The following is a 17,577-nucleotide window of genomic DNA, read 5'->3' on the forward strand; positions in this document are numbered from 1 at the left end:
AGAAGGAACGAGGAGGGCTTTGGAGGGTGTCATCTTCCTACCCCAAGCAACCCTTTAGGAGGCGAGGGAAACCCTGAACGCACGGCTTGGCGAGGAGAAAGAGAAGGAAACACCACACTTCCAGATGTAGGGACTAGTGAATGCCACTCAACTGAGCCTCCTGGGTACCAATTTCCAAATGTCTCAGAGTGAGAAAGCATGCATGGGGCGCAGCCTCACTTGTCCTAGCTGTATGATTAGAATGTTCTTTGTTACCTTGGAAGGATAACATGTGATTCCAGGGAGGTCAGCGTTGTAGGTTCAATGCCCACACAGGCTAGTTAGCATCTCACCCAAAACCCTTTCCCATTCACAGTTCATCTTGTGTTATGCTCAAGTGGACCAGGTGGGAGTATATGATGACAACATACACCCATCGCCCTAATGCATCTATTACCCACACTGGGTCCCACGGACAGGGGTCAGGCCACTGCCGAAAGCAATGGCAGGCGTGCTGGCTACCATAGCCTTAGACCCAGGATATTGCTTTAACCAGTACTCTACCTGGAGAGACAAAGAAAACACTCTGCAGGATTTCATTCCTGGTGACCTCTAGGATTTCCTTGGTGACATTCACTAGCTTTCCCACTGTTGGTGGCACCCGTCGGAAGTCCAGGATCCTGGAAGAGAGGGAGCCATGTTCAGATCTGAGGGATAGCTGGGCAGTGGGGAGGAGATGTCCTGTTCCCAGGCCAGTGCACATTTCAAATTGGCTGGTGTCCCTGACCATACCCAGCAGGGTGGCTGCTGAGGGGGGGTTCTCTGCAGTGTTCAGCTGAGAGTGCCCAGGGCAATTCCAGGTCTAAAGCAGTGGGAGAAGGGGATGGACTCCTTATTCCACAAAGCCTCCTGGGCAAACCTTCCTACCATCCCAGCTGTGCTTTAAGTCAGCCTTCCCATAATTTAACGTGATGAAATGCAGATTCTGATTCAGTAGGTCAAGGGTAAGCCTGAGAAGTTGTTTTTCTTTTTTCTAAAAAGCTCCTGGCTGGTCACCATGCTGTGGCCCACGGACTACACTCTGAGTCACATGACTGGACAAACAGGAAGGCCTAGGAAGTCTAGGAATGTGCTTTCACCTCTTAAGGTCACACTCTTAAGACTCCTGGGCTGAATGGGAGTGGGCGCATTCTCCCCATTTTCAGATCAGGAAAGTGGGGGAAAGGGCGATGTCATACTCGAGGGGGCACGTTGACCAGGATGGTAGAGTTAGTTTCTTTATAAGTTATTCCTTTCGTGACATTAAAAGACCTTGTGTTTCTCAATCAGCGGGGTTGGATGGGACATGCTGGCTTTGAAGGCATTGCTGAGGTATGAAGAAGATACAGAGCCAGAAGGAAAAACGCCAGAGAGGCCCCACCTGAGGGTCTGCCTGGCTCCCTCTCCCTGGATTGACCCTTGCTATCAGCATCATGGGGCCCGACCAGCCCTACCTGTCTAGGTGGAAAGCGGCAATCTCAGCGTTGTGTCTCTGGAAGTCAATGAAATAGAAAAAGTCCTCAGGCGTCTCCTCATCTCGCTGCTGTCTGGAAGGAAGGAAGGAGTCACGCCCTGGACTCAGACCTCAGCTATGAGCCTGAGAAGACAGCTGATAAGCTTGACCAGAGAGAAATGGACAAAACGCCTTTATGCTTTTGTGTGTACACATAGATCATGGAGCAAGAAATCTGGAATGGCTCATGGCTCCCTTGGCTAAGAAAAGACAATACAAAGTAGAAGGAGCCAGGCTTCCTGCAAAATACTGTCCTGAATTGTTGTTGTGTGCCATCGAGTTGATTCCAACTCACAGGGACCCTAGAGGAAAGAGTAGAACTACCCGTAGGCTTTCCTAGGCTGAAATCTTTACAGGATCAGATCACCAGGTCTTTTCTCCTGTGTCACAACTGGTGGGCTCAAATCACTGACCTTTCGGTTAGCAGCTGAGCGCTTTAACCATTGCACCACCAGGGCTCCTATGTTGTTGTGTGCCATCGAGTCATTTCCGACTCATAGCCACCCTGTGTATAACAGACCAAAGCACTACCTTGTCCTGAACCATCCTCACAATCGTTGCTATATTTGAGCCCATTGTTGCAGCCACGGGGTCAACCCATTTCACTGAGGGTCTACCTCTCTTTCCCTGACCCTCTACTTTACCAAGCATGATGTCCTTCTCCAGTCCCTCCTGATAACATGTCCAAGGTATGTGAGACATAGTCTCACTAGCCTCACTTCTAAGGAGCATTCTGGCTGTATTTCTTCCAAGACAGATTTGTTCGTCCACCTGGCAGTCCATGGTATGTTCACAGTGGTGCTCCTATTGGCACCACCAAAACCAAGTTTCCTACTTGGTGATAGAAAAAACAAAACCAAACCAAAAAAGCCTAAACCCACGGCCATCAAGGCAATTCTGACGTAGAATGCCCCCGTGTGTTACAGAGAAGAACTGCTCCATAGGATTTTCTTGGCTGTAATCTTATAAAATAAACTAAATCTTATGGAAAGCAAACTTTTATATTGAATATACCATGGACTGCCAAAAGAACAAACGAATCTGTCTCAGAAGAAGTACAACCAGAATGCACCTTAGAAGCAAGGATGGCGAGACTACGTCTTACATACCTTGGACATGTTGTCAGGAGGGAGCAGTCCCTGGAGAAGGACATCATGCTTGGCAGAGTACAGGGTCAGTGGAGAAGAGGAAGACCCTCAACGAGATGGACTGACACAGTGGCTGCAACAAGGAGCTCAAGCATAACGATTGTGAGGATGGCGCAGGACTGGGCGGTGTTGTGTTCCGTTGTGCGTAGGGTCGCTGTGAGTCGGAACTGACTCGACGGCACCTAACAACAACAACAACGACAATCTTTATGGAAGCAGATCACCAAGGCTTTCTTCTGCAGCACCAGTATGTGGGTTCAAACCTCCAGCCTTTGGGTTAGTAGTCTAGCACAAACTATTTCTGCCACCCAGCGATCTTCCTTGGTGATAGGGGCTGTTTTTTTTAAATCCATCAGGTTGAGGAAGGAAATGCAGACACTGTTCTACAGAAGAGATGGGACTGGTCAGGGGAACCAGAGCGAGCATAAAGCCAAATGTCCAAGGATTCAGAAAGATGGGATGTGAGGCAAGAATGAAAGTTCCTTAGAAATGCTATTTCATATGACTGGAGTTTGAAGAACAGAGAACGTTCTGGGCCTTAGGGTGACTGGGAGGAAATAATAGGACTTCAGCCGGGTCATGAAGAGGGGGCCCAGCCAGGGGCTTGAAGGAGGCCAGTGTAGAGGATGTTAATTTATATACATTTTAAAACCTCTAATGGGTTCCTGAGAAGTGCCAGCCTGCCTAAGTGTGATGCCTTCCAACCGGTAAGGGCATCGAGTGGCGGCTTCTGGCCTCTAGGCTGACTTTGTCTAGATACTAATAAACATGGAAGAATGATGATCTTGGAATAATTTTATAAGCCACCCTGTGGGATGTACTACAGCTCCCAAGCAATTTAAGTATAAATAAATGTAATATTGCAGAAAGCTGTAAATAAATAGCCCTAGGTTAAGAGCTCAGGCTGCTAACCAACAGGTCAGCAGATCAAATCCACCAGCCACTTCCTGGAAACCCTATGGGGCAGTTCTACTTTGTCCTACAGGGTTGCTATGAGTTGGAATCAAGTCAACAGCAGTGGGTTTGGTTTGGTTTAGCCACTGAAACAGTGATATGCACTTTGCCAAAAAACACCAGCTAGCCCTGGAAACAGAAAGGCCCTGCTAGAAGGAGGAATTCTATTTTAGAAGGATTTTAAAAAGAATTCTATTTTAACAGGACAGCCCTCCTTGCTCAGCTGACTCACTTCTCCTAATTAGCATCGCCCAAGGTCTAAACTAGGAAGCACCTTCCAGGTTTCCCAGTCTCCTTTTAAATCCGAATCCCGTCCATCAGAATGGATAATCCCTTCAGAATTTTCTGAAGCATCATCTCCAAGACCTGGCAGTTCAAACCGACCCAGAGGCGCCTCAGAAGACAGGCCTGGCCACCTGCTTCCAAAAGGTCACGGCCTTGAAAACCCTATGGAGCAGTTCTACTCTGAACCACGTGAAGTCGCCATGAGTCAGAATGAACTTGACAGCAACTAACAACAAATTTTAAAAATACAGTAATTATATCCGTGACACATATTTTCCAAAGGTAACTTTCCAGTTTCCCTCTTCATAAGGAACAAACGCTGCTTGCTTTAAATTATGTATAGGAAAATACACATGATTTTTTAAGAATTTTACATTGTGAACTGAAACTACGTTTGGTTTGGGGATACATTTTATAAAAATAGGGATCAAAATTTGTGTTATGGTCTAAGAATAGGTAAACTTGCTTTTGTGACCTAAGGTTGGAAATTTTTGCATAATATTCCAAAACAAACAAAAACAAAATCCAGCTGGTTAAAGTTAGAAAATTTTGTATTTTGTTTCTAATTGACTAGAGAAGAGAAGAGGTTTTAGGCTGTTAGTTCAAGTACTTTCCGCAAATGAAACACGGTAGGTGTAAGTCGTTTTTCCTCCTTTTAAAAATTAGAGACATCGTAATGTAGGTCCCTGGGTGGCGCAAGCAGTTTGCACTGGACTACTAACCTAAGGGGTTGATGGTTCAAACCCACCCGGGGTTGCTGCAACGGAAGGGCCTGCCAATCTGTTTCATTAAAGATGACAGTCATGAAAACCCCATGGAACAGTTCTACTCTGCAACACACGGGGTCGCCATGAGTCTGATTTGACTTGATGGCAATGTTTTTTTTTTTTTTTTTGGGTAATGTACCAATCAGGCTTAGAGAATGCAATTTATGGATCTAGTGACTGGTGGCGAGGAAGGCAGTCACTTACCTCATGGGTTTGAACATGGCCTTCCCGAAGTCTGAGAACCTCAGCACCAGCTTCAGGTGGACCCCGCTGGGTTTCACGACTGGAATGGGATAGAGGGTGCATTAACGATGTTTCTGAGTGCAGGGTCAGGGCTGTGACCCTTTGTTAATTCAATAAACCCAGCTGACTTCCTCTTTTTTCTCTTATTTAATAAAACCCTGAAGACTAGGTGTCAAGATTTGCTTCTCAAAGCTTGCATGGTGATCTCCGTGGTCCCAGGCCATGGAGAGTGTGTCCGCAGGCTCAAGACAATAGTTTTTATGTTGGTATGACAAAGGGCAACCCAAAACAGGTTTCCCCAGATAGCTGCCCAATGGAAATGCCAAAAAAAATGTTTCCCTTTGTGCCTCAGCTGCACCCACAGAGACTGTGGTTATGCCATTTGTTCTTTTATATTAAACTGGTCGGCTTCTCCCTAACTCTCCCTATTTAAGACCATAAGCCAGGGCTGGGGCTAGGGTGAGACCAGTGAGAGCTGCCTCCTGAAACTTGGTGTCTCACTTGCCTCCCCCTGTCCTGGCCCTGCTGTGAGCCCCGTGAGAGTGGGGACAAGTCTCCCTTGCCTTTGTGGTCTATCAAATGGCAAATGGCTGGTGCTTAATAAAAGAAGGGAGTCCCTGAGTGGTCCAGACGGTTAATGCTCTTGGCTGCTAACCGAAAGATTAGAGATTCAAGTCCATCAAGAGGACTCAGAAGAAAGGCCTGGTGATCTCTACTTCTGAAAAATCTGCCATTGAAAATCCTACAGAGCACAGCTCTACTTTGACACACAGGGAGTCACCATGAGTTAAGAGCTGATTCGTTTAATGAAAGAAAAGATAAGCCCCGGACCCTACAGCCCCTCTAAATTGTTGTCATCTCAGATCATATGTAGAAATTTCTGATGTGTGTTCCACACGTTGGGATCAGTGTGTGTTACGGATTGAATTGCGTCCTCTAAAAATGTGTGTCAACTTGACTAGGCCATGACTCCCAGTATTGTGTGATTGTCCACCATTTTGTCATCTGATGTGATTTTTCTGTGTGTTGTAAATCCTACCTCTACGATGTTAGTGAGGCCGGATTAGAGGCAGTTATGTTAATAAGGCAGGACTCAATCTATAAGATTGAGTTTTGTTTTAAGTCAATCTCTTTTGAGATATAAAAGAGAGAAGTGAGCAGAGAGACAGGGGGACCTTATACCACCAAGAAACCAGAGCCAGGAGAATAATGTGTCTTTTGGACCTGGGGTCCCTGTGCTAAGAAGCTCCTAGACAAGGGAAAGATTGATGACAAGTCCTTCCCTGAGAGCTGAGAGAGAGAGAAAGGCTTCTCCTGGAGCTGTACCCAGAATTTGGGCTTCGAGCCTACTAGACTGTGAGAAAATGGTTTCTCTTTGTTAAAGCCAACCACTTGGGGTACTTCTGTTATAGCAGCACCAGACGACTAAGACAGGGGTGAGGCTATTCATGACTGGGTGCCCAGGGCTGTCCTGGCTACTCTGGCCCTGCGCAGGTCAGAGTCCAGGCCCATCTCTGTTGGACTCCCAGCTCCCTGGCAGAGAAGCTCTGCTCTAGCTCACTCCTATCTTTTCAGTTCTATTAACCATTTACCCCAATGGGTCTCAACCTCGGTTGCATTAGAATCACCTGGAGAGTTTTAAAAATTCTGGAGCCTGGGCCTCACCTGTACAATCGAGTCAAAACACCTGGAGGTACAGACCAGGAATCAAAAGTTCCCAGGTGACAGACATGCAGTTGGGGGTGTGAACTACTGCCTAGTACAACTGCTTCTTAAATCTGAAAATGTTTTCCTATCACTTGAGAGTTTGGTTAAAGGGCAGATTCTGATGTGGAAAATGGGAGGTGGGGCCTGAGCTGCATTTCTAACAAGCTCCTGATAGGCAGGTAAGGCTGGGCCTCGGGCCATATGTTGACCAGCAAGAGTCCCTCTTCCTTGCCTTTTCCTCTTTGTGGGTGGGAGGGAGGCAATTTTGAGTTCCCTTGGGAAAGGCAGAGAGTCATGCCCCGTCGGCTCCTGACCAGGCCCCCCCCCAGGATGGGGCATGTTGCTGCCAGCACCTGGGGTTCGCATGACTGTGACAGCAAGGGAGCTGGTCACTTACTCTGGGTGCAGTCACACGCTCCGAGCAAGGCTTTCTCGTCCTGACTGTAATCTGTGAAGGAGAAGAAGGGCAGTGAGAACACCTAGCCTTGTTCCTGAGAGAGCAACCCACACCGGGCCCCGGACTCAGGTGCAGACCAAGGGACGGGGATACTGCCATGTGGCTGGGGGCCCTTTGCCTCACAGTAGGGGTCTCCTGGAGCTCTAGTTGGCTGCATTCTCTACCCTGCTCTATCCCAGTCCCCATGCTCATGGGGTCTTCAGTGGACACACCCTGCCAGGAGACTGATGCACTGCTAATCACTTAATGTGTCACTTAGGCTGTCATAGTGCTTGGGAGCATGGCCTGCATCAGCCAGCATACCTATGCGTGAATCTTAGCTCCACCACCAGGTCCTAGCTAAATTACTTAGCCTTTCTGCATCTCAGTTTTCCCATCTGTAAAATAGCATTAATACTGACCATGTCATAAGGTCATTGTATAAGAGAGAATATATTGCCTCGTTCAAAAGAAACAAACAAACAAACAAAAAAAAACCACGTTGCTGTTGAGTGGATTCCGACTCCATAGGGTTTCCAATGCTATAAATCTCTCCAGAAGCAGACTGCCACATCTTTCTCCTGTGGAGCCACTGGTGGTTTCAAACCGCCAACCTTTCAGTTACCAGTCCATTGCTTTAACCACAGCACCACCAGGGCTCCTTTCAAAGGAAACCAGTAAGACTCAATTGCTGGCGAAAAGACTCCATCTCATAGTGATGCTACGTGTGCTGCTAACCGAAAGGTTGGTGGTTCAAATCCACCCAGAGGCACCTCGGAAGAAAGGCCTGGAGATCTACTTCTGAAAAACTTGCCATTGAAAACCCTACAAAGCACAATTCTATTCTGACACACATGGGGTTGCCATGTTCAAAGGAAGCACTCAATAAAAGGTAGCAATGACTTTCATTAAGTAAGTGCCAAGAACACCTACTTATGCTTCCCTTATGAGGCTGTGATGAGATTACAGTTTCAAGATCTCTTTCAAAAGGAAAGAAGATCAATGTCTATGTTCTTATAATTATTATTCCATCTATGTGTTGTCAGAGTCAACCCTTTAATATACTTCCCTGAAGCTTGGCCTGATATGGTTTACCCAGCCTGTCTGGGAAAAAGTCACCCCACCTGATCCCACGAACCTCACCAGCACTGATGGTGGGAAAATGCCCCATGTCGTGGAGAAGTTGGCGGACGATGGGACTGGACCGGGAGTACAGCCCATGGCGGTTGATACCCAGGTGGAACTGGACCCAGCTGGCCTCGAGTCGGAGCTGCAGTGGGGGGTCCAGGGAGGTGAGGTTCAGCTGCTCTTTGTACATCTTGTGTCGTCTGAAAGATCAGGAAGAGTTTTCTTATTGGTGGAACAAGAATATAAGGACCTGCTGATGCACCTTGTTATTCAACAAGTTTATGAAGCACCTAGTAGATACCAGCCTTTGTGCTGCCTGAAGCCCCTGGGTGTTGCACTTGCCTGCTAATTGAAAGGTTGCCAGTTTGAATCCACCCAGAGGCTCCTGGTGATCTACTTCTGAAAAATCAGCCATTGAAAACCCTAAGAAGCACAGCATTTGCTTAATGAGTCTTCCCAGAACAACCTTGATTCTGAAACAGCCAACTGGAACAAAAGACTTAGGGATTGAATTCCAGACTGTGATACCCAACATCATGGATGAGGGCAAAGACAAGCATACAAGGTAGAGGAGATACAAACAGAAGGCGTTGACCAAAGAAGCAACTGTAAGGTAAACCAAGACCACTGAGTAATGATCTCAGAGTTGGAAGAGTCCTGAAAGATCATCAAACCCAACCTCCCATTCTCTTCATGACATTCCTACCAAAGAGTGGCCTATTCGATACTTGACGGGCCCCACTGAAGGAGGTGCACAACATCCAGGGTAGCTCAATCAATCAGTCCAGCTCTAACTATTAGAAGATACTTTTCAACACAGAGCCAAAATCTTTCTGTAGTTTTCATCAGTGAGCCTTACTTTCACCCACCAGGGTTATCCAGAACAAATTCCTCTCATATAGAGCCTTTTAAATATTCGAAGATGGTTAACAGGTGACCTCGGCACCTTTCCATTTCCAGGTTAAGTTTCTGAGGCCCTTTAACTGCTCCTCCTTGGCCAGGGATTTGAATCATTTCACAAACTTGGCTATGCATTTCCATGTCTCTCTTATTTCTAGCACCCAGAATGAAATGCGATGGTCCAGGCACAGATCTCTCAGTGCAGAGGATGGCCAGACAACCATCACTCCCGTTCTAGAGGTTTTCCTTCTACTAATGCAGCCAAAGACTGAATTATTTGTCATTCGGAGATTACACATCACAGATGTATGACAGATTTTGTGGTAGGCAGAATTCTAAAATTTCCCCCCAAGATTCCATGCCTTCATCCCCAGGACCTGCGGATATGGTATCACCCCCATGATCATGTTACATTACAGCACAGTTGACCTTGCTGTTATTAAGTGCTGTCGAGTCAATTTTCGACTCATAGCAACCCCATGTGACAGGATAGAACTGCCCCCATAGGGTTTCCTAGGCTGTAATCTTCACAGGAGCAGATCACCAGGTCTTTCTCCCTTGGAGCTGCTGGGTGAGTTCAAACTGTGAACCTTCTGGTTAGCAGCCAAGTGCTTAACTGCTTCAACACCAGAGCTCCTTCAGTTGACCTTAGATAAGGAGGTTATCCAGCTAGACCTGATCTAATCACATGAGTCCTTAAAAGCAGAGAGCTTTCTCTGACTGGTAGCAGGTGGAGAGGTCAGAGATATCCAAAGAATTAGAAGGGTTTGACGCACTGTTGCTGGCTCTGAAGATGGACGGCCCCACGTACAAAGACTGACAGCAGCTCCCGACTGACAGCCAGAAAAGAAACGGGGACCTCGGTCCTATAACTGTGGGAAAATGAGTTCTACCAATAACAGGAATGAACTTGAAAAAGGACCCCGAGCTCCAGATGAGCATGGAGCCAGCCAGCACCTTGATTCTAGCCTTGTGTGACCCTGAGCAGAGAACCCAGTCATGCCATCCCAGACTTCTAACCTCCAGAACTGTGAGGCAATAAACTGATGTTGTTTTAAGCCTCTAAGTTTGTTGGTAATTTGTTATGGTAATTTGGTAACAGAAAACGGATACAGATTTTTTTCACAAAAAAGAGGCTAAAAAGCTAATTGGTCTCATTTTAATCATATAGTTTTATTTATTTAAAAAATATACCCTAAGTAATATTTGTTTCTTACATCTTGAAATTTTTCGGCTTTATTTAGCCACTGGGGAGTTTTATCAGCGTTAGGCTGGGACTTATATTTCTGAGTTCTCCAAGATCACTCAAGAGAAGAGAAGTAGGTTGCTGGCTTTTAAAACCAAAGATGCAGAACTCTCATGGCAAGAGAGGCCATGGATTAAGTGCCTACAGAAGCCAGGCAGGCAGCATAAAGGAGTGAGGAAGGCCCGCTGAAGGACAATAAGGTGTGGTGGGGAGTGTGACAAACTGGAGAGCACATTCTCCATCTCAAGGGTAACAGCTGCTACTAAGTTCAGGCTGACAGTAGCCATGCCCTGCCATTCATTCAATATTTACTTACTGCCAGACATTAATCTGTGCTCTAGAGCTACAGCTGCGTACAAAACAAATTCATTGTCCTGATGAAGCTTACCTTTCTCTGGTGAAACATTTATTTTGAGTTTTCAAGTAAAGCTAGAAATCCAGGTATGGATCAGATTTTGGAAACCTCCTTTTAAAAATAACTAAAAAAGAATCCCGTGTGGGCCAAACAACCACAACCACAAAAATTGGCAGCCAGTTTGTGTTTTCTGCCCTCTGCTGGTAAAGCCAAGTATCAAAGTATGGTAATACTGAGACACCGTCCCCCACATAGCCCTGACAGATGTATATATACACAGAAGAGACAATGCAAGGCAAGGGGACAGTCTATTATTTTAAGATTTTGGTCTCATGAGCAGTAGAAAGAAAGATGTCTGGTACTTCTCCCCCAAGAGAGAAAGCCCTGGAACAGTCTTCCAGCTTAGGGGTGTGACAACAGGGGCTAAAAACATGCTTCTCCTCTGAAGGTCAACAGCAGGCCCCTGAGCCCAGCTACCCTCTCCCCCCAGGGAAAGGAGCAATTTGTACTGCTGATATAATTATCTAAAGTGACAAATCTTCAACTGCTTGAGAACTAGCACTTTGTGAAAATGAAGTGGAAGGGCAAACTGTTGCCAGGTTTTCCTTACTTAACATTTATCTTCATTTTTAAAAATCGTGGGCCAAGGCTCCAGTTTCCAAAGCTTCTCTGAGGACAAAGTTCTGTGGCCCCTAGCCTCTCTCGGGAGTCTGGAGGAAGAAACGGACAGTCCTTAGCTCAGTCAGTCACCCTGAACTGGTGTAGCCGGGCAAGTAAGTTAGGAGAGAGAGAAGAAAATAGCCTGGCTGAGCCGGGTTTGGGGAGAGCAGTGGGAGGAGGGCGAGCTTTCTTTAGCGGAGCTGAGAGCTAATGAATTCCAGCTAGGACAACAGTCGGGGATTCAGACCCAAATCAAAGAACAAAGGTAGCAAATTGAGTGGAACTTCTGGACAAGGACAAATTGCTCTTTGAAACTTTCACATGTAGTGCCAGGGGGGAAACACAGGCTTTCTGGTTTGCTGTCCTGCCCTTAGGAAGCCCTGGTGGTGCAGTGGTTGTGCTTGGCTGCGAACCAAAAGGTTGGTGGTTTGAACCCACTAGCAGGACAAAGATGTGGCTGTCTGCTTCAGTAAAGGTTTACAGCCTTGGAAACCCTCTGAGGCAGTTCTACTCTGTTCTAGAGGGTCATTCTAAGTCGGAATTGACTCGGGGCAATGGGTTTTGTTTATTCTACCCTAGCCAGAGCCAGGGACCCAACCCTTCTTGGCCTGGGGAGGGGGAGGGAAGAAAGGTTATCACTAGGTCCTTTCCATTGTTATTTTAGTGGTTAAGGTAGAGCTGTTAAGAGTTTATGTCTTGTCAGAAACCTTGCCTGAAATTAGAGTATCCGTTGCTTCTGGGGGAGTTGCAAGGTAGTACAGCAGGTTAACATGCTTGGCTATTAATCAAAAAGTGGGAGGTTTGAGTCCACCCAGAAGGGCCTTGGATGAAAGGCCTGGTGATCTACGTCCAAAAGGTGACAGACATGAAAATCCTGGACCACAGTTCCACCCTGACACACATGGGGTGGCCATAAGTTGGAATCGACTCCACAGCAACTAGTTTGGTTGTTTCTGGAGGAGTCCCTGGGTGGTGCGAGCAGTTAATGTGCTCGGCTGCTAATGGAGAGGTTGGAGGTTCCCTTTAGCTGGTTTGGGTTGGGTGTCTGTTACTCACCCCGAAAGAGGTGAATCTCCCTTCTAACGTGTCACACATTGCACTGGTTTTGGGAAACAGGCAGGCAGCATAAATGAGTGAGGAAGACAGTATGGAGGGCAATAAGGAGCAGTGGGGAGTGTGTCAAACTGGAGAGTACATTCTCCATCTAAAATGGAACAGCTCTCAGGTTACACAGCCCAAACCACGGAGGGATGGAGGCTGGTCATCTCATCTGCTTCACAGGATCCAAGAACGGTTAGGAACTTGTTCATGACTAGGAGGGCCTTGAATTTTCAAGACTTATTTATTTTTGAAACAAAACCGCTTCCCTGATCTTATCTTACACCTGGGTCAGCATGATAGGTGCATTTCTCAACCACCCTGTATCTTTTTTCTTGGAATGCTTCCAGGACTTCAGCCCATTTTGGTTAGAATCTTCTCCTTCAAGGGCCATCTGAAATGTCCCCATATCCAGCATGAACCTTTTCTTGGCTCTCCCTAATAAAGGATGTTGCCGTAGAGTTGATTCCGACGCATGGTGACAGTATGCAGTATGCAGCAGTATGCAGCGTAGAACTGCTCTCTAGGGTTTTCAAGGTTGTGACCTTTTGGAAGCAGATCATCAGGCTTGTCTCCCGACGTGCTTCTGGGTGGGTTCGAACAGCCAACCTTCCAACTAGTAGTCGAGCGCTAAACCATTTGTGCCATCAAAACCTGCGGCCTGTTTTTTGTGACAACGATGACAATGATAAAGTTTTACCTCTGCTGGAATGAGGTGAGTGTATTACAGAAGACAGACATTCATAAGCACGGTGAGTTGAGCAAGAACTATTAGGAGTGGAATAGTAGGGTCGTGAAGCCATAGTTCTGCCCTTTACCAGTGACATGACCTCAAGGATTGTGCTGGGTGCTGTTGCCATACACACAACTTCTCATCTTTCTCATCTGCTCCTACAACCATCCCATGAGACGCATATTCTTCTCCTTAATTTGCAAACGAGAAAACTTAAGACAAGGCCTGTCCTAAGAAGCAATTTATGCCTGCTGAGCCTCAGTCTGCCTGTTGGGTAAAATGCGGATACTGCCACCTACCTCATTGCATGTCATGAGAATTAAGTGTAGTGATATCCAAGCACAGAGCAGTGTAGCGATATCCACGGATGGTTGTTATTTTTATTATTTTTACTGTCTATGGAGACTAGAGACCAGGTGGATGACGAGTTTTAACAACACAGTTCTACTGTATAGTTAGAAACAACCAGCTTTGCAAGCCAGAGCAAAATCCCTTGGACCATCCCATACAGCAAGGGATCGACATCTACGCCACACTGTTGGTTAGACATGCTGTTTGCATGCTTTGGCATCTCCGTGAGGTTGCAGATGATCCAGGGACCTTGGAATCCGCTGCAGCTTGTCTGAGGTACGTCGGTGCAGTGGCCACATTACCGAGGCGTTAGAAGGAATCGTGGTTTCCATCCTTTAACTATTGAGGCAGGTCTGGGTTGGGGACACAAAAGGAGTCTGCTAGTGTGGGGAGGGGTGGGAAGCTGGAGCTGAGCACCTTGGCTGCTCCAGTGGGGCTAAGAAAGAGCTGGGTTCTTCATTTGCTCCTGAGCTCAGTGTCTGGAGGGTGTCAACTTGCCCTGTTTCCTCATGGGATGGAGGACAGTCCCTGGGTGGGGTATTAACTAGCCAGGGCGTGTTCCAGATTAGGACGGAAGATGGGGTGACTCAGTGCACCCAGGGAGAATGGAGAAGGTTCTCAGGGGCTGGGCGGTGTCTTACATATCTAGTGCTGCTACAACAGAAATTCCACAAGTGGGTGGTTTTAACAAAAATTTATTTTCTTACAGTGAGGAGGCCAGAAGTCCAAGTTCAGGGTGCCGCCTCAAGGTGAAGGCTTTGTCTCTCTGTTGGCTCTGGAAGAAGGTCTTTGTCTCTTTTTAGCTTCTTCCTCAGAGATCCTCTTATGCTTTGGCATCTATCTTTCCCGTCCCTACTCTTTTGCTGCTTGCTTAATCTGTTCTTTTATGTCTCCAGAGAGATGGACTTAAGACACACTCTAAGCTAATGCTCTCATTAAAATAACAAAGGAAAAGACTCAACGTTAAATGGGATTATAACCATAGGTATAGGGGTTAGGATTTAAAACACATTTTTTTTTTTTTAATTTTTGTTGTGCTTTAAGTTAAAGTTTACAAATCAAGTCAGACTCTCATACAAAAATTTATAAACACCTTGCTATACACTTCTAATTTGTTCTCCCCCTAACGAGACAGCACGCTCCTTCCCTCCGCTCTCTCTTTTGGTGTCCATTCAGCCAGCTTCTGACCCCCTCTACCCTCTCATCTCCCCTTCAGACAGGAGATGCCAACATATCTTGTGTGTCTACTTGGTCCAAGAAGCTCACTCTTCCCCAGTATCATTTTCTATCCCATAGTCCAGTCCAATCCCTGTCTGAAGAGTTGGCTTTGGGAATGGTTCCTGTCTTGGGCTAACAGAAGGTCTGGGGACCATGACCTCCAGGGTCCTTCTAATCTCAGTCAGACCGTTAAGTCTGGTCTTTTTACAAGAATTTGGGGTCTGCATCCCACTGCTCTCCTGCTCCCTCAGGGGTTCTCTGTTGTGTTCGCTGTCAGGGCAGTCATCGGTTGTAGCCGGGCACCACTAGTTCTTCTGGTCTCAGGCTGATGTAGTCTTTGCTTTATGTGGCCGTTTCTGCCTCTTGGGGTCATAATTACCTTGTGTCTTTGGTGTTCTTCATTTTCCTTTGTTCCAGACGGGTTGAGACCAATTGATGCATCTTAGATGGCCACTTGCTAGTGTTTAAGACCCCAGATCCCACTCTCCAAAGTGGGAGGCAGAATGTAAAACACATATTTTTAGGAGACACAATTCAAACCATAATAGACGGGCTCCCCACACTCCTGGCCACTTGCCACATGGCTTCAGGTCTGGAAATATGTCCTTGGTGCCTAATTTCCTTGTCTTGAGGACACAGAAGAAAGAGGTTTGACCCCACTTGATTGATTAGTAGTGGGAGCTCTTAACCACTATACCACCGGGGCTTCCTTTCAGGGCCCAGATGCCTCTATGACATTTACAGGTTCCCTGTGGGTTGAGGGTGAGCTATTTTAAAATTATTTTGGTACCAAACCATGCAAATATGCTGTGTCGTTGTTAGCTGCCATTCATTTGGCCCCTCAATCATGGTCGCCCCACGGGAGGGAAAAAAGTGCTGCCCAGTCCTGAGGCATTCCATGATCAGTTGTGGATTGGACAGTTGTGATGCACAGGTCTTTCACTGGCTGATTTTCAGAAGTAAATTGCCGGGCCTTTCTTCCTACTCTATCTTAGTTTGGAAGCTCCCGCTGAAACCTGTTCAGCATCGTAGCAACACGCAAGCCTTCCCTGACAGACGGGTGGTAGCTGTGAATGAGGTGCACTGACTGGGAATGGAGCCTCGGTCTCCTGCATGGAAGGTGAGAATTCTACCACTGAACCACCAAAGCCTCACATGCAAATAGAGACACTACAAATACTCTCAGACTGGCTGCTAAAGTGGAGACGCTGGGATAATATCAAAAGAGGAAGTCAAGACCTCCATTTGCTTTCCAAAAATGAAAAGCAAACTGTCAATTCCTAAGGTTACCCAAAGCCAAATCCATGCCATTGAGTCGATTCCAACTCATAGCTACCCTATGTGACAGGCCTGAACTGCCTCATAGTGTTTCCAAGGCTGTAAATCTTTACGGAAGCCAACTGCCACATCTTCCCCTTGTGGAGCAGCTGGTGGGTTCTAACTGTTGACCTTTTGGTTAGCAGCCAAGCGCTTTAACCAATGCACCACAGGGGCTCCTCCCATCCCCCTGTTAATGCCAAACTAACAGCCCAAAGCACAGCCCCCATCATGTTTCTTTTACAAAATCCTTCCGCTGGTTTTTCTTGCCCGTTAAATGTACTCCAAACTCCGTACTCTAACAATCACCAATTAGAACAAAACAAAACCAAACCCATTGGCTTCTAGTTGATTTTGACTCATGGGGACCCTGTGTGTTGCAGAGTAGGTCTGTTCCATAGGATTTTCTTGACTATAGTCTTTATGGAAGCAGATTACCAGGCCTTTCTTCCATGGTGCTGCTGGGTGGATTTGAACTGCCAACCTGGTAGCTGATCACAAACCGTTTGCACCACCCAGGGTCCTATTCCCCAATATAACCCCTTTTAATCTTTAGCCCTTTTTGTCCCCATTACACTCCCACCTAAGCTTTATGTTTAATGTTCCCCTACTTTCTTCTCTGCCTCATGTTGTTTCTTGAACTTGGAATGCATTCTTTCATATTTCTGACATCGCAGGAAGTTCTACTGGGCAGCACTGATCTAACTCAAGTTTCAGCTTTATGCAAATTGCTCTCTGTTACTAGGGAAGCCAGCACAACTTGTCCAAGGCAAGGTCATGGAAGCTTCATGGACACATCCAAGCTCCTTGAGGGGCCGAATTACTGGGCTGAGGGCTGTTTCCCACGGTCTCTCTAGCTCAATTGGCATAACATAGTTTATAAAGAAAATGAGACTAAAGGGGCACACCAGTGCTGGGGTAAGGACTAGAAGGCAGGAGGGGACAGGAAAGCTGGTAATAGGGAACCCAAAGTTGAGAAGGGAAAGTGTTGACATGTTGTGGTGTTGGTAACCAATGTCATAACACAGTATGTGTACTAACTGTTTAATGAGAAGCTGGTTTGTTCTGTAAACTTTCATCTAAAGTACAATAAAAAAATGTATCTTAAAAAAATTTCTTATATTTTTTCAAATCACAGTATTCCAGCATACACTGATATTAAACCTAATACAGATTAATTTTAAGAAAAAAATTGCTCTCTGTATGTTTTCTGTAAAGATATTTAATGGTAATCACACAAGGGAACAAGCTTAAGCTCAGTTTGAGAGGTTGACTTGTATGGTTTTGGATATCATATGTTTGCCATAAAGTTAAAATTCCCAGAAATCCCACCTCCCAGCCTGCCTTCTTCCCCACCCTGTTATCTCCAATGCTTCCTGATTCTCCTGAGTCAGGACAGACCAAACTGATCCTGGGAAACAGCTTCTATCTTTTCAGCTGACATAACCAGTCTTCCTTTGGCATCTGGCCGAAAGCTCCCTTCCAAAAGCAATGATGTTA

At 46.3% G+C, this 17,577-nt stretch overlaps 1 protein-coding gene across 1 annotated transcript in view; it reads right to left on the reverse strand.

Moving 5' to 3' along the window:
- FAM20A (FAM20A golgi associated secretory pathway pseudokinase) overlaps positions 1 to 17,577 on the reverse strand; it is a 54,481-nt gene that overhangs the window by 6,715 nt on the left and 30,189 nt on the right. Inside the window, exons 2-6 of the mRNA XM_049859242.1 lie at positions 8,215 to 8,399; positions 7,033 to 7,083; positions 4,890 to 4,968; positions 1,473 to 1,565; positions 544 to 659 (exon numbers count right to left, since the gene is read on the reverse strand). Coding sequence (XP_049715199.1) covers positions 544 to 659; positions 1,473 to 1,565; positions 4,890 to 4,968; positions 7,033 to 7,083; positions 8,215 to 8,399 — 524 coding nt within the window. The remainder of the gene's footprint in view (positions 1 to 543; positions 660 to 1,472; positions 1,566 to 4,889; positions 4,969 to 7,032; positions 7,084 to 8,214; positions 8,400 to 17,577) is intronic.

Source organism: Elephas maximus, chromosome 19 (assembly GCF_024166365.1).
Source record: "Elephas maximus indicus isolate mEleMax1 chromosome 19, mEleMax1 primary haplotype, whole genome shotgun sequence".
Lineage (NCBI taxonomy): Eukaryota > Metazoa > Chordata > Mammalia > Proboscidea > Elephantidae > Elephas > Elephas maximus.